The 27578-nt window shown below is 58.6% G+C and overlaps 3 protein-coding genes across 5 annotated transcripts; 1 reads left to right on the top strand and 2 right to left on the bottom strand.

The window, feature by feature from the left end:
• C2CD2L (C2CD2 like) lies at positions 1–12044 on the bottom strand. Of its 3 annotated transcripts, none has more exons than XM_077306638.1 (14): positions 11776–12044; positions 9889–9984; positions 9589–9708; positions 9282–9392; positions 7951–8133; positions 7707–7821; positions 7162–7285; positions 6779–6843; positions 5615–5742; positions 5154–5316; positions 4490–4591; positions 4138–4271; positions 3747–4017; positions 1–3418 (listed from the first exon to the last, which is right to left on the bottom strand). In XM_077306638.1, exons 1-14 carry the CDS (start codon positions 12037–12039, stop codon positions 3201–3203), a joined length of 2094 nt encoding a protein of 697 aa, XP_077162753.1. In that variant the 5' UTR covers positions 12040–12044; the 3' UTR covers positions 1–3200. The 3 variants fall into 3 exon arrangements, with proteins under 3 accessions (XP_077162753.1, XP_077162752.1, XP_077162754.1); XM_077306637.1 differs by lacking the exon at positions 11776–12044 and adding an exon at positions 11197–11719; XM_077306639.1 differs by lacking the exon at positions 11776–12044 and adding an exon at positions 11197–11706 and having other exon boundaries at positions 8020–8133.
• A 200-nt stretch (positions 12045–12244) lies between these two features.
• Positions 12245–15597, top strand: DPAGT1 (dolichyl-phosphate N-acetylglucosaminephosphotransferase 1). The gene is made up of 9 exons (XM_077306640.1): positions 12245–12448; positions 12545–12665; positions 12744–12957; positions 13052–13198; positions 13366–13450; positions 13835–14023; positions 14261–14348; positions 14498–14653; positions 14866–15597. Exons 1-9 carry the CDS (start codon positions 12294–12296, stop codon positions 14929–14931), a joined length of 1221 nt encoding a protein of 406 aa, XP_077162755.1. The 5' UTR covers positions 12245–12293; the 3' UTR covers positions 14932–15597.
• Positions 15598–17867: 2270 nt separating this feature from the next.
• On the bottom strand, positions 17868–27576 carry HMBS (hydroxymethylbilane synthase). The gene is made up of 15 exons (XM_077306641.1): positions 27500–27576; positions 26780–26870; positions 25194–25247; positions 24651–24723; positions 24323–24372; positions 24188–24243; positions 23460–23537; positions 23186–23263; positions 21647–21722; positions 21087–21200; positions 19322–19360; positions 18802–18921; positions 18591–18644; positions 18390–18476; positions 17868–18140 (listed from the first exon to the last, which is right to left on the bottom strand). Exons 2-15 carry the CDS (start codon positions 26813–26815, stop codon positions 17964–17966), a joined length of 1092 nt encoding a protein of 363 aa, XP_077162756.1. The 5' UTR covers positions 26816–26870; positions 27500–27576; the 3' UTR covers positions 17868–17963.
• Between the last annotated feature and the right edge of the window lie 2 nt (positions 27577–27578).

The following is a 27578-nucleotide window of genomic DNA, read 5'->3' as shown; positions in this document are numbered from 1 at the left end:
GTCCCCACAACGTTTAATAAGTTAAAGGCCACACAGCAGTGGAGCCCCCCCCCCCCGACAAAGAAGGTGCAGAGTCACAGTCATGGGCTAGGCCTAAGTGCTTATTTACTCTAGTCCTTGAAGTCCTACACAGGGTCCTATTTCGTGTTGTCTAAATGACCCGGGGGTACAAGAATCCACCCACAGAGAAGGCCTCAGGTACAAAAGAGCCCCCATATTGGGGGGGGGGTGCAGCTGAGGCGCAGTTTGGAGGGCTGGTCCAGCAGTCACGCTAGCCAGGAATCGGGGGCACCAGTTACACAGTGGAGGGGCAACAGGTGTGGGGGGGGAGTCAGTTCACCCATCAAGCGCTTGCTGCCCCGTGCTTCCTTGAACCCCGTGGCTCGGGAGCCAGCCCCCTCTACTACATCACCCCTCCCAGAATGTCACAGCAGCCAGCACCACCCTCCCATGAAGCACTCGCTCTGTCCCCACTCCACCGCGGGGCCACACCTGGCTGACAGGGGGCGGGGGGGGGGTGGCGCATGCAGAAAAGCCAGCAGTGCCCGGCTGGTGCTCCTTTGGTCATCAGTCATAGGATTCAGCTGCCCCAGCCCCCTTCCATTGGTCACCTGGCAGCAACAGTCCAACACCAGGCCAACCCCCCCCCCACCCCCCAAATACCTGTGCTCCATTTGGCACCAGCTGGTGGTGCTCTCGCATGCAGCTGCTGCAACTCCACGCTGCTTGGGGTGGAAACCAGACCCCCTCGGCACTCAGAACAGATGAAGCCAGAGAGCAGGCCGGACGGCAGAGAGGAAGCCGGGCCTCCTCCCCACCAGATGTTCACTGCAGTGACTCTGGAATACTCCAGCCCCGGTTCTGGGTTCCCAGGGCTTGTTCAGCACTTCTGAGCCCATCCCACAAGCCCCCGCCCCAGCTGCTGGCTGCATTGTGCGAGGAGACCCTCCTGCCACCTCTCTGTGGCCAGATGACCTGACAGCCCCTGCCCTGGAGGATCCTTCCTCCCCGCACCCCAGGGAGCCTGCCTGCCTGCCCGAGTCCTTCCAGCCCTTCTCTCCAGCCCTTCTCTCAGCTGGGGAGGGCTTCTGCTCCTGAGCTAAGCCAAACCAGTGATCTTTGAGGTAGCACCCCCACACCCTGGCCTCTCCTGGGAAAACGCAGCACATCCCCTTGCCAACTTGGGCAGAAAGACCAGGGCGAGGGGGGGGGGCTTTGCCAATCCTGCCCTTCAACAGGGATCCCCGCACAAACGGGGCGAAGGCATCGGGCACAGGCAGGGCACAGCAGCTGGGGAGCCAAGGGGGCCTCTCACTTGGCCCTCTCCTCTCAGGGCCAGGTGCAGCAACAGGGGACCTCCCCCTTTTCCAAGCCGCGGTTGAGGCACACTAGCCAGAGTGCTCATAAATGGGACAGCTGGTGCCAACCAAAGCCACGAGCCCTGCCAGGGGCCTGAAAGACGGCGAGCAGATATGCCAGAAACATGATTTTGCAACCCCAGCCCGGTCCCCTCCACTGCAGAACAGAGGCCCCAAGGCCAGCCCCTTCTAGCAAGCACTGGATGCAGACGATAAATCTGCTGTGTTCAAACTGGGCTAAAGCCTTTGGCAAATGTGATGGGCACGCACGTGAGTGGAGGGCTCTGGCATCACCCAAAGCCAGGGGAGACCAACCATCTTATGGACCTGGCTTGACCAGCGGCTGCCCCGAAGAAAGACACCTCTCGGTCCAACGCTCAAGGAGAAGCAGGGAGGTCCCTGAGAGCATTTCATCACCACTTTTCCTCCCTGGAGAACCCAGAACTCTGGCCCAGATCTTAGGTGCCATGGGGCGGCACCCGTTCCCAAGGCCAGCCCAGCCCAGCCCAGCCCAGCCCGCAGTCTTCTTTGGCTGCACATTCAAGCCCTCCCCCCACCCCGCCAGCCTTCCTTGGGTTTGTTCCTTGGCAAGCTCATCTTGGCTCCTCCTCAGTCACCTTGCTTAACGGGACACTTTCTCCAAAATAAGAGGAGCAGCGTCATGAGCTACCCATCACCCCTGCAAGGCGGGGGGGGGGCAGTCTTGGGCATAAGCAGTTGGCCAGGGCACGAGGAAGCTGCTGGCCTCTGTTATGGGGAGTTATGGGGAGTTATGGCCAGCCAGTGTTCCCGGAGGGTGTGGGGGGGGGGGAGGAAGAAACAGGGAGACGCTGGGCAGACACTTCAACGCTCCAAGAGTGCCAGCAGCCTTCCCCCGTTGTGCACCTGGCAATCTGCTCTTCTACCCTAACCCCCCCCCCAGACAAAGAGACTTTTCTAGAGCTGTTTGTCCCCTTAAACTGCCTGCAGTCACCCCTCCCAAGTCAGGAAATTTCCTATCTACCAAGTGTCTCCAGCAACTGCTGCAAAACCTGAGAACTGACTTTTGAGGAAAGCCCAGAGCTTGTTTCCTCATTCCAAGGATCACTGCCCACCCCCCTCCCCATGACCTGCAGAGAGGGACCAGCCCAGTCAAAGCAGATTCACCCTCTTCCTGCCCCTCAGCTCAGGCACTGCATGTTGGGGGCAGGGGGCTGTTGGGGTCCCGCCGGAACATGCCACCCTTGGGGACAACTGCACCAGTCCCCTTCCCTTCTCTCTGGGGCCATAGCCTGTGCCTTCCCCCTTCTCTTGTCCTGTAGACACAGGCTGCAGGTCCCCAAGGGTTAGCAATGCAGGACCCTCTGCCAGGGACTGAGCCCGAGTCACCGGAGTCCCCATGAATGTTAAAGAAGGGCATTCCCACCCCCTCCCCCCAAAAAACCACAGATACAGACACAGGGCAACCCAGCCTACTGCCCAGGTATCGCCCTCCTGCCCTCTGCTGAGGTGCCCAATACACATCACCCCACATCCCTCACCCCCAGAAGAGGGAGAGAGGCTGTCCTGAAGTCCGCATCACCTTCTCCACGTGGCAGAGTTCCAGTCCACCCTGAAGGGGGCCTGCCCATCCCTCTCTTCAGCACAGCTCCACGCAGGAAGGCCACGGCCCTCACGGATGCCACCCCACGCAGCCAGAGTTCCCCACACCAGCACCCACCCTCCAGGCAGGCTGTGGGGGTTGCTCCCTTGGCCAGGGAGGGAAGTGGACCCAAGGCCATGATGCCAAGAGGGAGGGAGGGGGAGGGAGGGAGGGAGGCGTTGACAACAGGCTTTCTGGACTGCCTCTCCAGAAGCATCGGCTCAGTGCTTATCTGGGGCCGCCATGCTGCCGTTGGCCTTCGGCTTGGACTTGAAGGAGAAGCGCTTGATGAGACGCCGGGAGAAGCTACCAGATTTCTTCCTGGGGGCAGAACTCGCACTGGCATTCGGCAAGTCGTCGTGGGACTGGCTGAGGCCGGCTTCCTTCTGCTTGTTCTTCCTTCGGAAAATGAGTTTGGTGCCGCTCCGCAGGAAGTTCACTGCAGCAGGAGAGGGAAGGGACGAGCATTGGGAGTCCCACCCACAGCTGCCTTGCCAGGCCAGGGCTGGGGCTGCCTAGAACCAGAGAACGGGGGTCTTGCAGGGGGTCCCTTTGTGATCAGACCTGTCTTCCACCACGCACACCAGGGCCAACCCCACTTAGCTTCTGAGGTCCGAAGAGGCCAGGCTGGGCCAGAGATGTGGAAGGGGACAGGCTGCTGATGTTATGCAGAGCACCTGCTTTGCCCTACGCAACAGCACAAAGGGCCTAGGGACAGAGCCGGCTGCTGCTGCTGCAGCTGCAGGGCCGGAAGGCCAGTTCCTCACCTTTGTGGTCCTTCAGGCTCCTGGTCTCTAGAGCTCCTGTGGAGCCCGTTTCTGACTCCACATCCTCCACAGAAGGTCTCTCTGAGAGGTCCGAGTGGGTGGTCTCATCCAGCTCCTGGCTGGCTCGGTGGCCCGAGTAGGAGGTTTCATGCTCCACAGTGTGCTCCGTGGGGTCCAGCATGCCAGCTACAAAGGAATCTTCACGGAGCGTGGCCTCCAGTGATGCGGCGTAGCCAAGGGAGAGAGCCATTTCGTCTTGTGCAATCGGTACCTTAGAAGGTGGCAGTCAGAAGGACAGCACAGTAGATGCCAAAGGGGACCCCTCCCAACACACAGCAAACCCCCTCCCAAGGAAGACCAGCCACCCAAAGCCTAAGGAGCCACCAGCTACCTTGGAGACCCCCGAGATGATGAGGGTGCTCCGCTTGGTGGGCGTCTTCTTGGCCGGCCGATGGGTGGCTTCTGTCAACTGCCTGATGGCTGTCTCAGCCACGGGGTCCAAGCCGTTAGAGACGTGGCTGCTTCCTGAACAGAAGGAGCAGCAGATTTGTGGGCCCTCCAGCTGCAAGGCGTGGAGAATCTCTCACCCTGCCCAAGGAGACCATGGCTGCAGCTGGCCTTTGTGCTGTCCCTCCGCCCAGAGGGAAGAAGCAAGCACAGGCAGAGGACTGCAGGACCTCCCCGGGGAACCCTTGAGAGCATCTGCCCCGCCCCTCAAGGCCCCTGTGTCTTGGGTGACTCACTGCTGCTTGTGGGCGAGGCACTGCTGGGACAGCCGTTTTCTGGAAGTACGATGGTCCCTTTCTCCGTCACCTCCACCTTCGACGGGGACCTTGAGGGCGAGTCTGGCAGAGGGGGCAGGGCAGAGCAAATGAACAAGGTTCCCCAACTGACCCTCTCCCTCCCCGCCAAGCAGACCCTGGAGCTCAGGGCTGCCTGCCCTGGCCAGTCCCCAGAGCAGCTCCCACTTTTTAAATTATTTTTATTATTTTTATTATTTTTATCTCTACCCTTTTGATGGCCCTCCAAGGGGAACTGGCTGGCCCCTGGGTGAGACAGGAGGCTGGACTGGAGGGACCCAGCAGGGCTTGTTACATTCTGATCATCATCAGTGACTATAAAGAGCATGTTTGGAACCAATTGCCCTTTGTCAAAATGCCACTCCTGGTGTGCACCTCATGGCCATTATTGGATTCTCTTTCCTGCCTCCCCACTGAACCTTGGGCATCCCACTTGTCAGCACAACCTCTGTGTGTGTGCACACCTCTGAGCCCCTCCGCTAAGGCTTCCAGCCGCTACCAGGACGGCCCAGTCCCACAGCAGCTCCTCTCCTTGCGCCGATGGGAGAAGTGATCGACCACAGCAGTTGGCAACCAGGGAGAAGAAGGGCCTTGCCCCAGGCCTTACCGAGCTTGCTGTCCATTTTGGGCCTGGACTGGACGGTGGTGACGGTGGTGACGATGGTGCCATCAGGCATGATGGTGCGGTCCGTCTCAATCTTCTTGGTGGGTGTGATGCTGGTGCGCGGTCCCGGCACTGGCTGGAGCTCTGGGGACTCCTGATAGAGCAGCTGCAATGTGCCAAAAGCAAGTCCATCATCAGACAAGCAGGCAGCATCACAGAGGGGGCTCAGCAGTGCCGGCTCACCGTCCCCCCACTGGAGGGGCCCTCACTGAGGGGGCCAGGCCTGTCTCCCTCCTGCGGTCGTTCTGGCTTCTGCATGTCTGCTTGTTGGCAAGATGTCAACAATACCACAAAGGTACAAGGAAAGGAGGGAAGGGGATGGATAAGCCTGCCCAACAGGAAGCCAGGGAGCCCTCCAAAGGGGTCGTCTCAGCACAAGCCCCAAGCCCCCCCCCCCAGTTCACCTCCACCATGAGGGCCGCTGCAGGTGGGAGCCTCTTGCCAGCCCTGGAACTCAGCTGGTACTGCTGCTGCCCGCGGGGCTCTTGAGAGGAGGAGCTCAGGGGGACCGTGGCAAATCCCAAGACGGCGCCTGCAAGAGACAAGCAGCAGTGGGAACACCGCAGGACAAGCACTCGCCTGCCCCACACCCCCCACACCGCCTTGTGCTACCTCGAAGCACGTTTCCCTCCCCGCCTCCACGAAAGGCAGGTGGCCAGTTCATGCCACGCCTCTCTGTCCTTTTCGCAGGGCCCCAGGCCGCCTCTCCAGACAACCTGCCCAAGGTGCCACTAAAATAAAGAAAACCCGACCCTTAAACGTTCTGCAGTTTGGAAACAAGTCTCAACAACGTCTACTGAAGTGGTTCCCAACCTTTTTGGGCCAGGGGCCTGGGGGGGGGGGAGGCGTGGGTGCTGGCGCGCTGGTGGGCACAAACGTGTAGGCGCGGTAGCTCTGCACCGTGAGTTTGCACTCCCTGCCACCCGCGCCTCCGTACCCCGCAGCGCAGCACTAACTATGCCGGGGCATGGGAGCGACTGGCTGCCAAAGCAGCCGATCCATTCTGGCACAGTGAGCGCCGCGCTGCAGAGGGGGGGAGGGGGAGGGAGGCGTGCCCAGTGGTGTGCCGACGCCGGCGCCTCCCTCCCCCTGCTGGGGCCTGGTACTGGAAGGCAAGGCGGTAATAATAATAATAATAATAATAATAATAATAATAATAATAATAATAATAATAATAATAAATATAATAATAATAAATATAATAAAATAAAATGAATAAATAAAATAATTCTGCCAATTGCAAAAGCAGTATTAAAAGATCACACACACAAACAGCTACGAAGGCCTGAGTGAAAAGGTAACGCTTTGGCCTAGTGCCTCAAAGGGAATCGGCATCAATGGCGAGGCAATCCACAGGTGAGCAGCCACTACCACAGAAGGCCCTGCCTCTGACCACCTCGTGCCTGCGGGGGGCCCAAGCCTCCACATTTTGCAGCTACAAGTCAGGACAACAGAGCCTCATTAATCTGAGCCCACCGACCCCTGGTCCCATACAAACAGCCCTCCTTCCTCACCCCAAAGGGAGGACGCTGCAAGGCAGCTGCCACCCTCTCCCCTCAGACACTCACCTTGGCCAACACTGCTGCTCCTGAGCACACTCAGTGTCAGCTCTTTGCTTCCTGGACCAAGCTCCCTGTCCGGGCAGACAGAGACGGGGGGAGAGGGGGGTGTTATTGCTGCCTCTGTGCCCTTGCTTCAGAGGGATCCCCACAGAGCCCCACGAAGTAGGGGAGGGGAAGCCCGATAGGATTACGCAGGAGAAGGCCCCCTTTCCAGGGAAGCAGATGAGATTAATGGAAGAAGGGGCCGGGGGCCCTGTGGTGTTTTCTACCAAGGCCGAAATCTACTTGCATTCCTGCATGCAAGCCAGGGACTAGGAAAGAGGGAGCCCCGCCGCCTTCCCTGGCAGCCCCCTCCTCCCCCAATGCAAAACCTGCGGCTCCCGCCTTACAGGAGGAGTTTGTCAGACCACTCCACGTGGCCCGTGGGGCTGGAGCCGCCGGCTGTCACTGCCTTGGTCTGCTTCCGCTGCGGAGGGCTGTCGAGCTCCGCCACACAGCACAGCTGCCCGCTTCCTGGAAAGGGCACAGGACACAGTGCTGGGGGGGAGGGGCCCCATTGAGCCCAGGAGACGTGATCCAGCCCCATCCGTGTGCCAGGGAAGGGGCCGCCCACCGAGGGCACCAACAGGAACGGCCCTTTCGTTGCCCGGCTTCCCCTCAGAACCAAGGGGGATGTCAGCAGCCTCAACTTAAAGGCAGGACACCAAAAATGGAGGGAGAGAGAGAAGCCCCAGCATCCACCCGTCCTGCTTTCCAACAGGCTCCCTGATCACAGCCTCATGGAGCATGCCGCTCCCCAGGGCAGGTGGAGGCAGCCAGCACCCCACTCCGCACATCTGGATTCCCAGCTGTCGCCACCCCTTGTTTAGCCCCCCCCCCGGGGCAGTGGCCAGGCCAATGACAGCAGGCCATTCGCCCCACCTTCCCACCACACCTAGAGCCTCCTCGCAGTCCAGGTGCAGGGCCCGCAAGTGCTGGAGCAGTAGCTGGCGCATGGGATCAGGTGCAATGCCGGCCGGGGACCACGGAAGGAGCGTGTTACGAGGTGCCTGTGGGAGAAGGTGCAGGAGGGAGGAGGGTGAGCAGGGAGACCGCCCAAGGGCCCATGCCCTCAGCCAGGCAGGGAGAGGGAGAAAGGCCAGCAGGGCCCTGGTCAAGCCTCTCTCTCCAGCACTCACTCCAGGACCCCTGGCTTGGGGGGCAAAGAGGCCAATCACTCTCCTAGGAAAAGGGTCCCCGTGTTCCACCTTGCCGCCAGCGATGCAGGCCTCCAGGTTCACCATCACGGCTGGCTGGGTGCTGACCACAGAGTCCTCAATCAGGTCCTTGATGGTGGCCAGGTCCACCTTCCCATCGTTGTCCTGGAGGGAACACCACAAAGGAAGAAGTCCAGCCCAGCCAAGAGGACGAAGGTGGGCCTCTCCCAAGCAGAGGCAAAATGCTCCCCAAACAGAGCTGAAGAGGCAGGGGCGGCAGGTGGGAGCTTTGGGAATCACTTCCTCTCTGCAGCCTCTAATCAGGAGTGCTGGGGTCGATTCCCCCCTCCTCTACATGACCTTGTAGAGTCCCAGTTCTCTCAGAGCGCCCTGAGCCTCATCTACCTCACAAGGTGTCTGTTGTAGGGAGAGGAAGGGAAGGTGTTAGTGAGCTAAAAAACCAGCTCTTCTTCTTTCAAAGGAAGAGAGCCAAGCAGCTGCCACTCCTGTCCAGCAGGGAGCACTAGCGCCCTGCCAAGTTCTATAGTTTTACTCAGCCTCTCTTTCCCTGAAAGACTCCACAGCAGGTGTAGTAGCACCTTCCCAGACGGGCTCTGTGAGTTGAGACACTGGCCACAGGGCAGTTCAGCACCAAGCAAAGCAGTGGTGGATCCAAAGGATGGGGCCTCCCAGGGGCCTCGTCTGGCTGACCCAGGCTAGCCTGATTGGGTCAGGGCTCAGAAACTGCCCAACACCAGCCCTGCTCGAGTTTGGCCGGGCACGCTGGTCTGAAGCAGCAGAACAAAGCTAGAGCCCAGCGGCACCTTGTAGACCGACCAAGCTCCATCCCAGGGAGGAGCTTTCACGTGAGGCACGCTCCTTCCCCCAGAGGCAGCCAGTTGGAGACATCACTGCCACGTGAGCCTTGCGTCTGGGGAAGGAAGAGTGCCAGCGCATGAAAGCTCATCCTTGGGATGGAGCCCTGTCGGATGGTCTCCAAGGACCAGCCCCGGTTAGAACTTGGGTGGGAGACCGTCAAGGAAGGCTAGCACCACTACGCAGGGGCTGTGCCTTGAAAACCCCACCCAGTCAGAAGTCCGCGGAGCATTTCCCATCGTCTGGCCAGGAGCCGGCAAGCCCTGGCTGCACCCGGTCCAAAGAGGACCCTGCTCTTCACACAGTACCAGAACCTGTGGCTATCCCCTGGCGTGAGGGGAGGGACAGGAGATGGGCCCCGCAGGAGATGCAAGGACGCTGTTCCCTGATCCAAGGACAGGAAAGAGCTGCCCCAGCCGCCCCAGCACTCTACTCACGCCACGGAGCTGAAACTTCGGTGCCACCGTCAGGTCCAAGTCTGGTCTGTCCTTAAAGGCCCAGGACACCAGCAGGCCTCCATCCTCCATCTCCTCCAGGCGAATCACCAGCTGGGCCCGGCAAGCAGAAGAAAGGCCTTGTCAGCACCAGGAAGCCTGAATCCCCTTGCTTATAAAGTCTGGGGCCTTAGGATGAGCTAAAACCACCCCGTCCAGCTCAGCTGCCACAGCCCAGCAGCCAGTGCACTGGCCGGCCGGCCCCACCTCAGAAGCAGCTCATCCACAGGCAGCCAGGCCTCCTGCTCACCTGGGCCTGCAGCACAGCCAGGGTGACACAATAGGAGTCCATAGAAACCGCAGCCGCGGACTGCTGAGTGACCAAAACTGGGAACTGCATGGCATCGGCAGAAAGGTGGCAACACAACACCTGGAGAGTGAGGGGGGAGAGTCACGGTGGCCCCTCCAAGGACCCCCAACAAAGAGCAGCCCTTGTGGCAGGAAGGCCTGGCACTGAATTCTCTTCTGCTGTGTATCCCCCCCCCCTCCATCAGCACTCTCCATCAGGGGACAGAGCAACCACCAAGGCCACCCACGAGATGCCACGCACCAGGCTGTGGTCCGTCTGGTCGACACAGGTCACGCCACCGATGTTGACCCCAGGCAGCAGCTGCGGACTGTCCTCAAAGGTGATCTGGATGGAGCTCTGGGCAAGAACAAAACGTGGTTAGGCCCAAAAGAGGGAGGCCCCAGAAAGTGGAACCATGAGCCTGCCGCACTTGGCCCAGGGAGAGAAGGCCCAGACAGGCATGGGGGAAGAGCTCTCCTCCATCCAAAACAGCTCACAGGGCCTCCCCACAAGCCACACCTACAAGGAACCCAGAAATTCTCCCCCCCCCCCCTACATGGACTTGGCATTCCCCACAGGGACCACACAGCACAAAACACTGTTCCATTCCGGGGGCCCTGCTGCCCTTCCTCCCCCATCTAGCTCAAACCTAAAGCCCAAGAGAAGGGGGGGCCACTAACAAGGCCTAGAATCTCACTACAAGGAATCCCTTGGCGAGCAAGCACTACTGGCAACTCTGCCCCGCTGCCTGCCTGAAGAAGACTCCAGCCGGGGACCCTCCCCACAGAGACAACCTCCAGGGCGAGGGCATCTAGAGGCTCCCGATTTAGGAACAGGACAAACATGAGCTCACGGAATTCGCTACTGTGCTCAAGACACCCCCTGCCAATAAATTCAACATGAGCAACAACATCTGTTTCCAAAATGGCTTCCTGCATGCAAACCCCACAGCCAGCAAAAGTCGAAAGCATGAAAATCAGGGGCAGAACAGAATGCTGACCGGGCTGCTGTGAGATTTTTGCCCTGAGAAGGGCAGCAACTGAAGCCGCTCAGCTAAGCAAACGCCCCCTCCCCCCCCCCCAAACACAGGAGTCGGTTCATCCCCCATTTCCTCCCCCGGAGAAGCCGCCTGCCCAAGGATGCCGGCCACCAACTCTGCACGCGAATGTCAGCAGGGAGGAATGGCGGAAGGACCTGCGTGGCCAGGCCCGGGAGAAGGGTGTCCAGCTCCACACCCAACTGAACCAGACCTAGGTGTGGCCTGGCTCTTCCTTGCCGGAGGTAAGCTTGGGCTCCTGAGGCCAGGAGTTCTCATTTGGGGGGGGGGGGGGAGAGACCGGCCGGCCAAGCCCGGCTGCCGAGGGCTGTTTTCGGCCAGCGGCTTCAGCAGCCCTCGGAGGTCCACATCTGCAAGGCCTTCCGCTTGCTCTGAGGATGCCGAGGAGCGCAGCAGGAGCGCAAAGGAGACCAGGTTCCCCCGGGGAAAGTCCCCAGAGGCTTCGCTGGGGCGGCGGCGGCGGCATCCCCGGCTGGGCTGAGCCCGGGGGCCAATGCCGTCGGGGGGCTTACCCCGTGGCGCCGGGCCTGGCGGTTGAGGGCGCGCAGCCAGGCGCGGCGCCAGCTGTCGCGGAAGGCGCGGAAGGCGAAGAGGGCGGCGAGGAGGGCGCGGGCGGGGGGCGGCGCGGGGCGTCCGGGGCGGGGGGGCGCCAGGCGCAGCAGGAGGGCGCCCCACCGGCCCCCCCGCGCCGCCTCCCCCCCCGGCCGGCCCCGCGCGCGCCACCAGCCGCCCGCCAGCTGCAGCAGCCAGGCCGCCACGGTCAGCAGCGAGGCGCCGAAGAGCAGCACCAGCGCCGCCCAGACCACGCTCGCCGGCCCCGGCTGCATGGCCCGCGAGCAGCCCCGACGGACGCCGCCGCCGCTGCGCCGCCTGCCAGCTCCAGGGCGGGGGCGGGCGGGAGGGCGGGGCGCCGCCGCTCCCCTCCTCCGGACGCCTTAAAGGCGCACTCCCGACCCGGCCGGGCCCAGCCCAGCCCAGTGCCGCCGCCATCGCCCTCTAGGGCCGGGCCGGGGCAGGGCTGCGGGCGGGCGGGCCGGCGGCCCCACAGGCAGACAGGCAGGCAGCCCTTCGTCCGGCTAAGCACGCCCGACCTCGCCGGCATGACGAGTAGAAGCATCTCTCGACAGCGCGACTGGCGCGGGGAGGGGAGGGGAGGGGAGGGGGGGTCGGACTGGCGCCGGCTTCCAGAAGGCACAGAACGCTGCGGCGGAGCGCGAAAAGCCTCGCGCCACGGCCCCTTTAAGGGGCCCCGCCCGCCTGAAGGGTCCGCGGCCAGCCCAGCCAATCCGGACACGGGACGCGGGGCTGGCGGAAGGGGCGCGAGGTCCGTCACGTGCCCAGCAGGGCGCCGCCATCTTTGGTGAGGGCACAGCGGCTGCTCTTGAGGGGAGGGGACGCGGCTTCCTTCAGAAGCCTCCCCCCCTGCTGCCACCGCCAAAGGCCCGCGCTGAGGTGAGGCCGGCCGGGCGGCCGGTTGTCCCGCAAGATTCCCGGTGCGGTGGGGCAGCCTTGCCAATAGCTAAGATGGCGGCAGCGGCGGCCTCGGGGGCGCGCGGGGGCGGACTTCCGGGGCGCCTTCCGGGCAGGCGGGCGGGCGGGCGAGCGGACGATGTGGCCCGTGCCGGCCGTGCCGCTGCTGGTGAACCTGCTGGGCTCGCTGCTGGGCCTGGCGGCCACCGTGACGCTCATCCCCGCCTTCCGGGAGCACTTCGTGGCCGCGCGGCTCTGCGGCCTGGACCTGAACAAGGCCTCCCGCCAGCCCCTGTGAGCCCCCGGGCGGGAGGCCGGGAGGGGCCGGGAGGGCGGGAGGGGGCCGGGAGGGCGGGCGAGGCGAACGCAGCCGCTGACTTGTCGTTGCAGGCCGGAGTCGCAGGGGGTCATCAGCGGCGCCGTCTTCCTGATCCTGCTCTTCTGCTTCATCCCGGTGCCCTTCCTGAGCTGCCTCGTGCAGGAGCAGTGCCGCCCCTTCCCGCACCATGAGGTGAGGCGAGGCGAGGGGAGGCGGGCGGCTGGGAGGCACAAGGCCCGCGGGGCTCACGGTCGCTCTCCCCGGCTGCAGTTCGTGGCGCTGCTGGGCTCCCTGCTGGCCATCTGCTGCATGATCTTCCTGGGCTTTGCCGACGACGTCCTCAACTTGCGTTGGCGCCACAAGCTCCTGCTGCCCACCCTGGCCTCGCTGCCCCTGCTCATGGTGTACTTCACCAGCTTTGGCAACACCACCATCGTGGTGCCCAGGCCGTTCCGGGGGCTGCTGGGCCTGCATCTGGACCTGGGTGAGTGCCGCCGGGCTGGAGGGGCGGCCGGTGTGCGAGAGGGGCCGCGGTCCTCGGGAGACGTGCCAGCAGAGATGCTTCTCTTCCCTCCCAGGCATCCTGTATTACGTGTACATGGGCATGCTGGCCGTGTTCTGCACCAACGCCATCAACATTCTGGCCGGGATCAACGGGCTGGAGGCCGGACAGTCGCTGGTGATAGCCGCTTCCATCATCACTTTCAACCTCATAGAATTAAATGGTAGGGCACAGCTTATTGGGGGGGCTGGGTAGGAGGACGTAGCGGGATTGTTTTGCGGGTTACACACCAAGCAGCTGAGCAGCGGCACCGATGCCGCTGGATCCCCGCAGCGGATACCCACTGGCTCAGCCGCCACCCTGCGCTTTCACTTTCTTCCTGGCTCACAGGAGACTACAGAGATGACCACACTTTCTCTCTCTACTTCATGATTCCCTTTTTCTTCACCACACTGGGGCTGCTGTATCACAACTGGTAAGAGTCTGTGCATTCTCTTTGGGAATGCGAGATTATTTCTCCTGGGGGAGAAGGCCTGGAATGGGAGGGTGCCCCACGTAGCAAGGTGATGTGCAAGGTGCTGCTGTCCCTTGGAGGGTACTGGGATATGAGAATGTGCACGCACAGAGTGTCTGTGCTCCTGAGTTCCACAAAGATGGAGATACCCAGCTCCTGCTGCCAAATTTCAGTCAGTGCCGTAGCCCCCTCTCCTATGGATGTCCATGAATGCATGCCCTGTCCTTCCCCTGGTTCAGTGGTCCTGCTGACCTTGGTCAAGCAGTTCGCCCATTGTATGGGTCCTGCCCTTGGCTTGTGTGGCATCCGTTCGAGCTAACTTGTTTCTGCTTTTCTCGGATGCAGGTATCCTTCCCAGGTGTTTGTGGGTGACACCTTCTGCTATTTTGCTGGCATGACCTTCGCTGTGGTGGGCATCCTTGGGCATTTCAGCAAGACTATGCTGCTCTTCTTTATCCCACAAGTGCTGAACTTCCTCTACTCCTTGCCTCAGCTCTTCCACATCATTCCCTGCCCACGCCATCGGCTGCCCAGGTAACAAGGACCTGACTGCCTGCCCCCACAGGGCAGCTGTTCCTTCTTGGCTTGTGTGTTCTTTCAGCGTTGCTTCCCCAAGTTCTTTGTACGGAGCCAGGACCCGGTCACCTGCTTGGTCTGGTCTTTGCAGAGATGAGCTGGCCTCTGGCACACCCCCCCCCCCCGTCCTCTTAACCTCATTGAAAGAGGTGGAACCTGGCACGGCCTCACACCTGGCTGTGTCTGTGTCTACAGGTTCAACTGTGAGACAGGCAAGCTGGAGATGAGCTACTCAAGGTTCAAGGCTAAGAGCCTCTCTCCCTTGGGAGCTTCTGTCCTCAAGGTAATGACACGGGCCTCTGTGCTGGCTCCTCGGAGGCCCAGCCCGAAGGACTCTGCTGAGGATGACTGGGCTAGCGGAGAAGGGCCTGGGGAGACGCCAGTTCTCTCCTTCATTCTGGAGAGGCACCAGCAACAAATCTGTCTCCCCAGCTGTCTGAGCGTCTCCACATCATTGACGTACACCAGGACGTGGACAAAGATGGTGAATACATGGAGTGCAGTAACATGACTCTTATTAACTTGGTGATAAAGCTGATTGGACCAACCCCTGAGAAAACCCTGACTGTTTTGCTGCTGCTGATCCAGGTAAGCAGCCAGATGGCTTGGAAGCAATGCTTTCTCTGATGACCATAAGGGAGAATTGGGGGGGGGGGGGAGAGCTTGGGGCAGCATTGAAGCTAGAATGGCAAATCTTCAGTCCAGCATGACTCCAGATCCTTCTAGACAGCTGTATGAGTGTAGCAGAGGAGACTCCCTGTGTCCACTAGAACAACTCCATGTCCCCAATTCCTTCTTAGGTTGCTGGGAGCATCGTTGCTTTTTCTATCCGGTACCAGCTTGTGCGGCTGTTCTACGATATCTGAGCTGCTTCCATCTCCTTCAGCCCGCCTCCAGGACGGGTGCTGTGGCCCTTGGCAGCCAGCCTGCTTCCCAGATGCAGAAGCTGTTCTTGGAAGGTGACCTTCGAGGCCGTGGGGTTTTGAATGCAGCTCTTTTATTGCACTGGCGGATGTAGAAAGAGTGGAATACTTGTCGAGGGGAATGGAGGAGTCATATTGTTCTTGCTTGGTGGGCCTGTGGACAAGGCCAAGGCGGATACTGAGCTGCCCAGGCTTTCATGCCTTTCTGCTGTAAATCTCCTGCTCAGAGAGTGCCCCCTTCCTTTCACCCTGCTTTTCCTGGATTCTGGCAGTAGCCTCAGTGCAGGGTTGACAAGCAGATTCAGGGGTCCATGGCTAACTCTTTGAACTACACCCTCAGAGCACACACTGTGTTCTTAAGCTAGTGTGTGTGGAAGGAGGGGGTGAGGATTCTGGCTTATTCTGCAACATACAGGAAAGCCAAATGAGCAGACCCCTTTTGCCCTCTGCAGTGGAATCGAAGCCTCGTGGTTGCTAGAGTTGCAGGTAGTGCATTAGAGTCAGTCAAAGGTGTTCAGCCCTTTTCCCTTGTAGCAGAGAGCTGGAAATCTACCTCCTCATCCCCTATTCAAGGCTTGAAATTGCTCTAAAATAAATATTCCACCTCTTTCTGTGTCTCTTTCTCTCTGCATAGACCAGTCCTGTCTGCTCTCTGGAGACCTAAGAAGGGGAGCTTTGGCTCTAGAAGCCTATACACTGGAGCCTCTTGTGGCGCAGAGTGGTAAGGCAGCAGACATGCAGTCTGAAAGCTCTGCCCATGAGGCTGGGAGTTCATTCCCAGCAGCCAGCTCAAGGTTGACTCAGCCTTCCATCCTTCCGAGGTCGGTAAAATGAGTACCTAGCTTGCTGCTGGGAGATAAATGGAAAAGACTGGGGAAGGCACTGGCAAACCACCCCGTATTGAGTCTGCCATGAAAACGCTAGAGGGCATCACCCCAAGGGTCAGACATGACCCAGTGCTTACCTTTAGAGATGGGGCACAAGGAGGGGTTGGCAGTCTTTTACTTCAAGTGCATAAGGGAGGGATGCAACATCTTTCAGGGGGGGGGTGCATTCTGAGTGAGCCAAGCCCCATCTACGAGTTCTATTTGGGGTTTCTTGGCTTGGGAAACAATGGGAGGAAACCAGACCCGGCACATTCTTCTGCTCTTGAAGGATGGAGGAAAACCCAGCTGTGTCCCAGATGCCCCAAGTGAGTGAGGAATGTCAGCTGAAGTGTGGTGCTTCTACTCCATCATATCTCCCTGGAAAGCATGATGCTCTCCATCCTGACAGATGGAAAGGTTTGGTGGGCTGCACTGCAATCAGGAATTGCTGCATTTAAACAGGTCTGCACAAGTACTTAAGCCTATTTGCATATTATGGGCTGTCTTCCATACTTTTATATAGCAAGTTCTGCAATTAGGTAGGAAAAACCAAATACACCAATATAGGATGGGAGAGACTTGTCTTGGCAATACATGTGCGAAAAGGATCCAGGAGTCTTAGTAGACCATACATTGAACATGAGTCAGCAGCGAGACTCGGTAGCTAAAAGGGCAAATGGGATTTGGGGCTGTATCAAACGGAGTATCGTGTCCAGATCATGGGAGGTGATGGTACCGCCTTGCTCTGGTTCGGCCTCACTTGGAGTCCTGAGTTCAGTTTTGGGCACCCCAGTTGAAGAGGGATGTTGACAAACTAGAACGTGTCCAGAGGAGGGCAACCAAGATGGTGAGGGGGGCTCTCATTGGTGTTTATCAGGTTATGTATATTGGGTGGAACCGATTGTGTTTGCAGCCGTCCATTCCCTAGATTTGAAATGGCATGATTGCCGGATGGTGGCACGTTAGTCTGGAGAGGTGTGTGTCAGTTACATTTTTGTGGATGAGCAGCTCTCTGTTTACGGTGAAATTTCAATCTTCACCCAGAGGAGCATCTTGCCTTTGGAAATGTGGAGGGAGCACCATGGTGCAATATACGTAGCCAGTAGATTGGAGTCAGTTTTAAAACATTTGCTGACGGTTCTTGCCTTGGCCCCGCTTGGTGGCCCTCCAGAGCAAATAGCTGACCGCTGTGTGAAGCAGGAATGGGTCACTGGACACGTGTGCTATTTATGTGGTGTGTGCACATGTTGTTCTGGCAGCCGCTGAGTACATCACTGGCTGCCTTAATCTCTGCTGCTGTGGCAATACCAGAGTTGCAAAACACCACCCACCAACTGCAGCCATCATGCGCTTCCCATGAGCAACCCAGGCTGTTCCCTGGCAGGCCCTCCGCCCAGGACTTTGCTGGCCCCACGCAGACTTTGCTCGAGCGGAGGCAGCCACAGCACCGTCCCATGGCTCGCTCAACACCAGCCCAGCGAGCAAACAAAGCAGCACCTTGGGCCGCCTGAAAGGTGCCGCCGCCAGCCAACGAGCACGGTGCAGCCGGCGCAGCCAGCCAATGGCGTGCTATAAAGGCCTCCATCTGTGGGGTCGGCAGGCTCACCATGGCGGGGCCGGAGCACGGTGGTCGCAAGGTGAGCTGCACTTCCCGGTGGGGTGCGGTGGGCCAGTGCGCCCATCATCCTGGTGGCGTTGCTGGAGTGCCTGACGGCCGAGATCCACCACAAGGCGCACATGGCCCTTGCCGCTGTGCGCCACGACGAGGAGCTAGCCTGCCTGCTGGCCCCCATCACCCTCATGCAGGGCAGCGTCCGAACCCACACCCACACTCCCGCCACCGGACCGGGCCTCGCAGGAGTACTAGTGCCGCTGGCTAAGCCTCCTCCTGGGACGCCGCTGGACGAGCCGGGCGGGGGCTCTGCCACCCTGAGAGCTGCCCTCCCGTCGCTTTCTTGGGGAGGGGGTGCAGGAGGGGGAGAACACAAATGAGACGCGGGGTCAGCCGGGTACCACTTTCTGCACCGTCTCTTTAATGAGGATGGTCACTTCAGGCAGCAGAGCCAAAGGAGGGCGCCCCCCCTCCTGCGTTGTCCTGCGTTGTTCGCGCTACGCTCGGGCCTCATTGAGCTGCCGGGCCACGGTGAGGATCTGCCCGGCGCCTTGGGTGAGCAGCAGGTCCGCCAGCTCCATGCCCAGCTTCTGAGCCGCCCGCTGAGCTCGGCCAGGGACGGTCTGGGCGCTGATGCCCACGTGCTGCAGGTCATCGTCGGGCCCCTCGGCCACCTAGGGGGAGAGGTGGCGGTTATCAGCGGAGGGGGGGAGCGGCTTGCAAGCAGGGACCCAGCTGCAGCGGCCTCCCCAGGGATGTGCAGCCAGCAGGAGCCGCGTTCCTGCAGCTTAACCTGGCTGTTTCCACAAGGCAAGCATAACTGAGCAGCAGTTTCCTGCAGCCAGAGCTTTTTCCCCACCCGCAGCTCTTTAATTTGGGAAGTCGGAAATGACCCCCCTCCCCACAGCAAGAGCAGTCAGTACCTCCTGTGGAAAGTCTACTCCGGCTTGCATGGTCTCCCGGAGGCTCTCTGCTCCATCCAGGCTGTAGACTGCCCCAGTCAAGTACAGCTAGGGAAGGAAGCAGGCAGGCAGAGATGGCTACAGGCAGGCAGAAGGCAACACAGCCAGGGTTGGTTTGGGGTTCCCCAACCCAGCTGAAAAGCGGCTGGCAGAGAGCATTACCTGTGAGTCCTTCACGGTGGTGCTCACTGCCACTGGGACACTGCAGCCACCTTCCTGGAAGGGAAAGCAACCCATGGATCCCTTGGGCAGGAGCAGCAGCTAGCTTCCCTTCCATGTGCCTCCACAAACAGACCCCCCCTCCCCACCCCTCCCCTCCCCACCCCAGGGAGCAGGCTGTCTCCCAGCTCAGGGTCCTGCTCTCCAGGCTTACCAAGCGCTTCATGAAGGCCCTCTCAGCGATGCAGCGCAGCACCGTCTCCCTGTCATGCAGGACGGACACCAGCTCCAGGATCTCTCTGTCTTTGGCTCTCACCTCTACTGCCAAGGCCCCCTGAAGGAACAAGGCGGGCAGGCCCTTCTCAGCCTCTGCCACCAGCAGGGGGCTGCCAAGGCTTCAAAGCATCAGGCCCCCAACTCGTTAAAGAGGGCAGCAGATGGCAGAGAAGTAGTGCCTCTAAGGATACAGGTTTCAACTTTTCATCTCAACTGGCCTGAAACCACCAGGCTCAAAATAAAAGGGAGTCTGGAAACAAACCCACCTACCCAATTCCCTGTAATTGCCAAGGACCCTGTAGAAATGCAATCTGTGGGCTTGGGATGCAGCTTGCAGTTCCTCAAGCAAACACGCCCCTCCAGCTCTGGAAGTGGGTTGCACAGCCTCTTAAGAACCTCCAGCTCTGGGAAGCCCCCATAAACTGAACATGCTCACGGGCAGAGAATACACTACATACCTGCCCAACAGCATATAAGCAGTCTGCGGGGCTCAGAATCTGGAAAAAAGCAAGATTAGCCATGAGCTCTCAAAAGTCCGTTGTCTGGAAGCAGTGATGAGGTGGCTCAAGCAGAGTTGTCTGCAGCTCAACCGTTCAAAGACAGGAAGTTGTTTGCCCAGCCTGGACGGAGTGCAGCTATGGCTGGCCCACTCCGCTGGGAACCCGGGGCATGATCCTCGATGCCTCCTTCGATGGAATAATAGCCAAAATAGAGGATACTGGGAGGTCAATAGGGACGCATCAACTAGCTGAATCCAGTGTAGTATGTGTTGAAGAGCTGGTTGTGAAACTGTTCTCTTAAGCCACTCTACTGGCAATTAAATTTTTTTCTATAGACAATTAGGTATCAAACTGACACATATCCGTTTGTAGAATCCCTTGACAAAGCGCTGTGTAGCAAAACGCACTGGGAACTATTAAACACGTTGTATTGAAGATGTTCTACTAGTGCCCTACTTGGCCCCACAACACCTAGGCACAGTGATCTATGCCTCAGTCACCTGTAGATTGGGCTTCTAGCACTCAACTCTATGAAGGCCTAAACTTATCCTTGATCCAGAAACTACAGCTGGTCCAGAATGCAGCAGCCAGGGTCCTCACAGGAACACCAAGGAGGACCCACATTCAGCCCGCTCTCTAACAACTGCACTGGTTGCCAATCAAATTCTGGATCAGACTTAATGTTCTGGTCATCACTTTCAAGACCATACATGGTCTGGGCCCAGTGTACCCAAGAGACTGCCTCTCTGCCCACCAAAGAGCTCTACGTTCCACCACCTCCAACTGGCTGGTGATCTCTGGCCCCAAAAGCAGCATGTCAAGACCTCCACCAGGGCCAGAGCGTTCTCTGTCCTGGCCCCACCTGGTGGAATGAGCTCCCTGAAGAGATCAGGGCCCTGCCTGAACTCCTGCATGGCCTGCAAAAGGGAGCTCCTCCACAAGGCCTTTGATAGAGATCAACCAAGAAAAACCCCATTCATATACTGAATCCCGAACCAATCTACCTATGGAAACATAGTTAACATAGTTGGCAAATTAATGTTACAGGAATTGTTATAGAGTTATCACTGCTGAAACCAGTTACTATAGTTTTTACTCATCGTCACGAATTATGCTGTACTTCCTCTAAGTTTTATGTAAACTGTCCTGAGCCAGAAGGGAGGGTGCTACAGAAAGATACATACACGAAATCCCCCTCGCTTTGAGACACTGCAGCTGCTCCTGATAAGGCCACATCCCCTTTGCTGCTGCTGTTTGTAATGGGCTGACTTGGCAGCCTACGCTTCTCTGATGAATACAGAATGTAGACGCCCCAAAGGGAAATCCTAAAAGAGGACAGATGTGACCACTTACCTCCAAAGGAAGAGGCTTTGACCAGGAAGGGGCAACCCTCCCAAGCTTGGTTTCGCAGACGATGTGCACCTCTGTCCCCAGCTGTGTGATCACAGCATGTTCCTCGTTTCCTGCCTTACACAGGACCCAGGAGGATCCTGCTTCACAACAGGACTTGAACTACATCTGCATCCTTTTCCCACTAGCTCTTGCAGCCAACCAAGCTCTCCGTATCTGTTTGTGGCCCCAGCATGCTGCAACTGAAGTCTGGCTGTAGCCCTAGCTCTGGCCTGCAACCTCGGGCTTCCATCTTGTCCAGCACCCCTTCTGCCCCTGTTCCCACACACCGGGCAAAAGCCCACAGATCAGCAGCATCCTGGCTCTGGCTCACCTGGCCAATACGGCTGTCCCAACCCATCCGCCTCAAGCCAGCAGCTGCCAGGATAATGGCACTGAAGTCGTCCTTCTCATCCAGCTTCCTCAAGCGGGTGTTCAGATTCCCTCTCTGCAGGATAGCTTCAGTGCAAACAACGCCTCATCCCCTGCTAGAGCCAGAAGCATGTTGTCTTGCACAGCTGGCTCTATCCCCCCCACCCCCCAGTGAACAAAGGGAGGCCGTTTGGCTTTGACCGTCTTTTTTCATGGTGGGGGCAGGTCTGAGAAGCAGCCCCTCTCAGGTTGGTTGTCCTGGGGGAAGAGGAATGCAAAGCCAAGCTGCTGTTTTCTCAGGCCAATTCTCCCACCAAATTGGAGTGACAGAAAGCTGCCTTGCAAAAGCGCTGGAGAGACGGTACATGAAAAGGACCAGGGAGCAGTTTGCCCCCATTTCCAGCTGGAAAGGGCAATCACGTAACAGCCCAGCTCCGTTTTGTACAGGGCCATGACCAGGAAGAGCTTAGCAGGGGGTTGCAGTGCCCTGAGGAGGACCCCACACACACCGTAGAAGGATACAATGTCCCTGAACTCCAGCTGAGGAAACTTCCGCTTCAGCTGAGCTGCTCTGCGAAGGGAACTGGTGCCAATCACGCTGTTGGGAGGAAGCCATTAGAGAAGGGCACATCAGAATGGCGCCAGTGCCATGGAGCTCCCCCGGGCACTCGGAGCGTGGCCCTTGCCAGCCAGCCGTTTCCTGCAGCACATGTACAAGGCAGCTGGTGCCAAGTCAGGTCCGTTGGTTCCTGCGGGACTTGCTGCCTGCAGACTCCAGCACTTCCAAGCACGCCTTCCCTCATTCTGACCTGCTCAAGCAGGGCCCCCTCGGGGGAGGGCTGGCTCAGCTCCAGGTGCCTACGGGGTCTGCAAGAGCAGCCTCTCCCTTGATCTACTGGTAGGTCAGTTGGCAAAAGCAGATTTCAATGATAAGCCAAAAGTTTAAACATGGCAATGTTGCCTTTTTAAAAAAATTGCTCAAAACTGTTTTTAAAGCATGACTGCATTATGTTTGCCTGGATCGAAGAATCTTATTGCAGCTGGGTTCACTGTGGAAAATGTGGGACAAGAACGCCAGAGCGCATTTTGGAGAAAGGTGCCTGAAGAACTGGGTCATACTGAGGGGATAAGAAATGAAATAATAGTGCCACCAGGCAAACAGAAAACTAATACTCTCATAGGTCCAGAGGGCATTCACCCCGGGACCCTCCAATGTGACACTGTCAGTCCGCTGACAAGTACTTGTGCAACATCTCTACAGTTGACCTCCCTGCAGGTTGCCTGGAAAATGGCAAATGGTGGGGTGACCGGAGGGGATCCAGGGAATTACAAGCCAGTTAGCCTCTTTTGGAGTAACACAAGCAGTTTTGGTCACTATATCATGACAATAATATTGCAAGGCTTAGAAGAATAAAAGAGAGAGCAAGACGATTAATGGTTGGAACACGTTTTCTATAAGGAGAGGAGAAAGAGCCTGGGACTTTTCAGTCTAAGAAAAGAGACAGGTTTGTAAAATTCTGTATGCAGTGGAGAAAGTGGGTGGAGATTTTTCTACCCCTCTCATAATACTAGAATTCCGTGGCATACTGTGAAGTTGTTAGGCTCACAAAAGGAAACACTTCTTTAAGCAGTGAGTCCGTAGAGTCACTGAGTAGACTCAGCAGAGACAGAAGGCTGTGCAAAAGGGAATTAGCCAGATTCATGGCTAATTCCCTCAACAGCTGCTGTCGCCTGCTGACTAAAGGAAGGCCTCCTGCTGAACTCCACAGCTCGTGCCCCGTTTGTCTGGACCCGCAGGGCAACTGGAGGGCCCGGTTTGAGAAGGAATGCCCGAGAAGATCCAGCAGGTTCTGAGCAAGGTTTGGCACCTGTTCACAGGGTCCAGGAAAGCAACCAGCATGTGTTCTTGTAGCGAGCCATGAATACCCAGGATGCACAAATTTCCAAAAGGGAAGCTTGGGAAGGGTTAGCCCCCTCGGTCTCCCTGGCCAGCTAGCGGGAAGGCCAGCTGGGATGGGGCAGTGGAGGCGCTAAGCAGGGAAAGGAGCGTGGCCAACTCACCTCTTGTCAGGGAGGCTGTCGAGAGTCTTCCCAGAATACTTGGGGTGAAAGACGACAGCATCATGGGGGTTCTCTCTCCTGCACAGAGCCATGAAGCAAGTTAGCTGAGTGACAGCAGGGCTCCCTGGAGCTCCCCTCTCCTTGCCCCCCGAGGAGCCCAGAGAGTTCCGGCATCCATTTGCATCTGAGCTTCGGGCTGCTCTGCCCAAATCCCCCAGGCTCACAGAACCAGGGCAGGGCAGGAAACCAGCCGGCCCAAGACTCTCTGACTCACTTGCAGATGGCCCCAATGGTGAATCCAGGGGGCAGGGTCGTGGGCAGGTCCTTCAGTGAGTGAACCACAAGGTCAACCCTGAAATCAGAGCGGCACCAAAAGTGGGCTGGGTGTGGCAAACCTGAGTCAGGAGGCGGCAGGATTGCAACAAGACCCAGGCAGCTTCCAGAGCGTCATTCACAATGTGGCCTACTTTTGGGGATTGTTGTGATAACAATTTAGCAAGCAGTGTGAAATACACCGGAGCACACCCTGACAAAACACACATAACCCAGAAGGGCATACTGGGACTGAATGTTGGGAGAGCATTGTGGTTAAGAGCAGCAGCCTCTAGTCTGGAGAGCTGGGTGACCTTGTGCAAAACACAGTTCTCTTAGAGCTGTTCTTGCAGAGCAGTTCTCTTAAGAGCTCCCTCAGCCCTACCTACCACAAAGGGTATCTGTCATGGGAAGAGGGAGAGAAAGGTGTTTGTAAGCCGTTTTGGGCCTTCTTTGTGTAACGAAAACTAGGGTGCAAAAACTACAGCTCTTCTCTTCCTCTCTTTCCGAGTTCCGTCATGCCCTCTCTGGCCTTGGCCCTGCATGCCATGGGTTTTGCACAGGATAGCCTGCCCAGACTCTGCAGGTACCCACGGCCCAGCAGGGTGCCAGCACCAAAGCAGCCCCCCCCCCATGAGTGTCAACTCTACCCGTGACGTCCACAGAGCAGAATCCAGCAAGGACACTTACTCGTTTCTCTCCAGGGCATTTTCCAGCTCCTTGGTAAAGAGGCTTTTCTCTCCAATCTAAATGGGAAAAGAGGCCACCTGTCAGCAGAGACAGCGCTTCTGCCGGACCCACACGCAGCCAAGCGAGGCAGCTTACCTTGGACAGAGCCGTATCCAGGATCTTGTCTCCAGTGGTTGACATGGCAACTGTTTAAACACATGTAGAATGGGTGGGGGTGTCATTCCAGCCCCAGCAGAATGGGCACATGACAGTGCATGGCTTGGATCACTCGGGGGAGGGGGTTGTCCAGCCCCTGTTCACTTTCCAAAGCCCTCTGCAGGGCTGCAGACCCAGAGCCCAGTCACGTGACAGGCTGGCATGCTATGGGTCGTCCTGGCACCCAGAGGGAAGCCACCTGCTGCCCCCCAATTCCCCAAGCTCACGCTGGCTTTTCCCATCCAGGGCCTGAGCGCCAGGAACTCACCAATTTCAAAGCAGAGGTGGGGGTGGCGCTCCTGCAGCATCTGCACCACACTGTCCGTCTGGATTCGAGCCAGCTGCCGACCCAAACAAGGAAAGATTACGCACCAGAGAAATGTGCAGGAAGAGTGATGTGCTGCCAAGAGGGCCCATTTGGGGAATAGGCGTGGCTATACCCGCCTAGGCGACACATGACGAGATGCCGCCCGGGCCATGCTGCTCCCTCCGCAGTCTGCTCCTGCGTTCTCTCTGGCCAGGCAGCCAGCCTCGGACAGGAAGTCTCTTGCTGCCAGGGAAGTGGAGCTGGGGAGCCCAGACGGCACCCGCTGAGCCAGTTTCCTCTCCTGGGCTAGGCCCCTTAAGGAAGGGGTTGCTCTGACCACAGCTGGGGAGGTGGAGATTAGCTGCTTGCCACCACAAGGGTGGGTGGGGGCCACTATCTTCCTTACCAGGCCTGCTACCCCACCCGCTCCTCTCTGAACACACGTCTTGGAATCTGCAGGACTGACTTAGGGGGGAACCTTCCAGCGGGGGAGGGGGGCGTCACCTGGCTCTTCCTGGTTCCCACGCGGATCGTGTGGTTTTTCAAGCCATTTTCTTCCTGTAAAGGTTCACCTTCAGTTATTTTTTTTAAATTGCACTTAGGCCTCAATATGCTCCTAACTGCAAGGACAAGTTTGTCGATCGCAGTGCCTTCCTCACCATGTGGCAGGTGCATAAGACACAGGCTGTGGCTCCACAAAAGAGGAAGAAGAAGAGTTGCTTCTTACCCTACCTGAAGGAGGCTCAAAGCGGCTTCCAACCACCTTATCTTCCTCTCCCCACAACAGACACCCTGTGAGGTGGGTGGGGCTGAGAGAACCCTGATATTCCTGCTTGGTCAGAACAGTTTTCTCAGTGCCGTGGCGAGCCCAAGGTCACCCATCTGGTTGCATGTGGGGGAGCGCAGAATCGAACCTGGCTTGCCAGATTAGAAGTCCACACTCCTAACCACTACACCAAACTGGCTCTTGCAAAGAAGAAACTGGCAAAGGGTCAGCATGGAGTGACCCTCCAAAGGTACTTTTGGCAGCCTGCCCCCATTCCAAGATCTGCCCTAAGGATGCTCCAGACAGGCAGCAGTTGCCTCCCCAGGTGGAATTCCAGACCCCAGGCTTTGGAAACAGAGCCCTTCCCTTGGGCCCCCTGTCCCCCTCTCCACCCCTGTCTGGCATAGCACCTGGGGTGGCAGCCATGGCTCTTCCTTCCCTGAACAAACCAGAGGAAGCCTGGCTGCTCGCAGCCTCCCAGCAGATGTACCAGCAGAACGGACACTCAAAGCCAAGTTTCCCTGACCCCGGCCTCGTGAAATGTCCCCTCCCCTGAAAGACTGAAGATCAAGGGCAGCCAAGGAAGCAGTTGGGCAGTGGGTTCAGGACAGACAAAAGGAAATATGTCTTTACACGTGGAGCAATTAAACTGCCTTGAGCCTTCAGGGAGGGTGGTATATAAATATATAATAAATAAATAAATTGTAGAATTCACTGCTGGAGGATGGAGTGGTGGCCACAGGCATAGATAGCTTTGGAAGAGGACTGGACAGATTCATAGAGGACTTGTCTGTCAGCAGCTATTAGCCGTGGCGACTGAAGTGAACCTCCACCTTCAGAGGCAGTCAACCTCTGGATTCCAAAGCCAGGAGGCAACATCCTGCCCTGTTGCTGACCCTCCAGAGGACCTGGTTGGCCACTCTATTGAACAGAGGGCTAGACTAGGTGGATCCTCAATGGCCAGACCCAGAGAGCTCTTCTTGAGTTGTTGGCCACAATGCCCTCACCTATGCTGTTGAATGACCCTCTTTCCCTTCTCTCCAACACAGAATCATAGTCGTGGAAGGACCAGTCTGCAGATCTAGCCCACAGACGGAGCCCAGTCAATGGAGACCCTAAGAAGGTAGTCAGAGGTGAGACCTACACAGACCTTCTTGCAGAGGGATCAGGGTTAGCGGATAGCCTGGTATCTAGCAGCAAAGCCAGGGCCTTAAGGACCCCAAAGCAGGGGGGGGGGCTGCAATTGTCTGACAGTGGGCATGGGGAGCAGACTCCCAAAACACCACTGTGGCAAGCAGCAGATGTGGCTCTCGTCCCCTGGTACCTGAGCGGGCCACGGCGGTAGGCCTGCCATCTCCATCTCTGCCAGGTCTTGGCCAGCGGCTCTGCCTGCGTCCGATCAAGAGAGTTTCTCTCTGCAAAATGAGACCTCGTGTGAGGCCAGAGATAAGGGAAAGAGGGAGGAGGAGGAGGAGGGAGGACTGAAGAGGCTGGTCTGGAAGGAGCAGCAGCAGCAGCACTCCTCAGGAGGCGCCGCCCGGCCTCCCCGCAGGGAGAGATTGCTCAGGGGACGCGTGGAAGGGAAGGGAAGGGAAGGGAAGGGAAGGGAAGGGAGGGGAAGGCTCCCTCCTGCACCCCGGCAGCTCACAGTGGGGCCATTCTTGTAAGGGAACAAGAGTCATGGGACCCACATTCCGGGGGGGCAGGAAGCACACAAGCACACCCCTCCCCCACGGCCTGCTCCCTCCGGACGGCCCGGCCCAGGTAACGCCACCTGTCGGGCCCCAGCCCCCCCCCCCCCGAGCATCCGCGGAAAGCGCCTCGCGAGCCCCCCTCGAAGGGGCAAAGCAGACGCGCCGCCTGGCAGCGGAGCCCCCCCCCCGGGTACAGCCGTGTCCCCCCCGGCCCAGCGGCCCTCCGGCCACGCAAACAGCGCGCGCAGCCTGGCCGCGACTACTCTGCAGGGTCGCTGTGAAAAGGAGGGCGGAGCTCCGCCGGGCGAGCCGAACCCCCCCTTCCCGCCCCCCCCCCGCAAGGGGCTCACCTGAGGCGGCGGCGCTGAAGGCAAGCGCGGCGCCCCGCCCCGCAGCCCCGCCCCTTCCGGCCGAGGCCCCGCCCCCATC

This window comes from Paroedura picta, chromosome 12, assembly GCF_049243985.1.
Source record: "Paroedura picta isolate Pp20150507F chromosome 12, Ppicta_v3.0, whole genome shotgun sequence".
Taxonomy (NCBI): Eukaryota; Metazoa; Chordata; class Lepidosauria; order Squamata; family Gekkonidae; genus Paroedura; species Paroedura picta.
Note: the sequence above shows the minus strand (reverse complement) of the source record. Positions and strands in the feature narration are given on the sequence as shown.

Coding starts and splice junctions, on each gene's coding strand:
- C2CD2L (XM_077306637.1), bottom strand. CDS start 11,511: ATGCAGCCGGGGCCGGCGAGCGTGGTCTGGGCGGCGCTGGTGCTGCTC. Junction 7,286..7,706: donor GGACTGCGAGGAGGCTCTAG/GTGTGGTGGGAA, acceptor TGCCCTTTCCAG/GAAGCGGGCAGCTGTGCTGT. Junction 4,018..4,137: donor TCATCTCGGGGGTCTCCAAG/GTAGCTGGTGGC, acceptor CCACCTTCTAAG/GTACCGATTGCACAAGACGA.
- DPAGT1 (XM_077306640.1), top strand. CDS start 12,294: ATGTGGCCCGTGCCGGCCGTGCCGCTGCTGGTGAACCTGCTGGGCTCG. Junction 12,449..12,544: donor AAGGCCTCCCGCCAGCCCCT/GTGAGCCCCCGG, acceptor TTGTCGTTGCAG/GCCGGAGTCGCAGGGGGTCA. Junction 13,199..13,365: donor CAACCTCATAGAATTAAATG/GTAGGGCACAGC, acceptor CCTGGCTCACAG/GAGACTACAGAGATGACCAC.
- HMBS (XM_077306641.1), bottom strand. CDS start 26,815: ATGGAGATGGCAGGCCTACCGCCGTGGCCCGCTCAG. Junction 18,477..18,590: donor CCACCGTGAAGGACTCACAG/GTAATGCTCTCT, acceptor TTCCTTCCCTAG/CTGTACTTGACTGGGGCAGT. Junction 18,141..18,389: donor GAGTAGACTTTCCACAGGAG/GTACTGACTGCT, acceptor CTCTCCCCCTAG/GTGGCCGAGGGGCCCGACGA.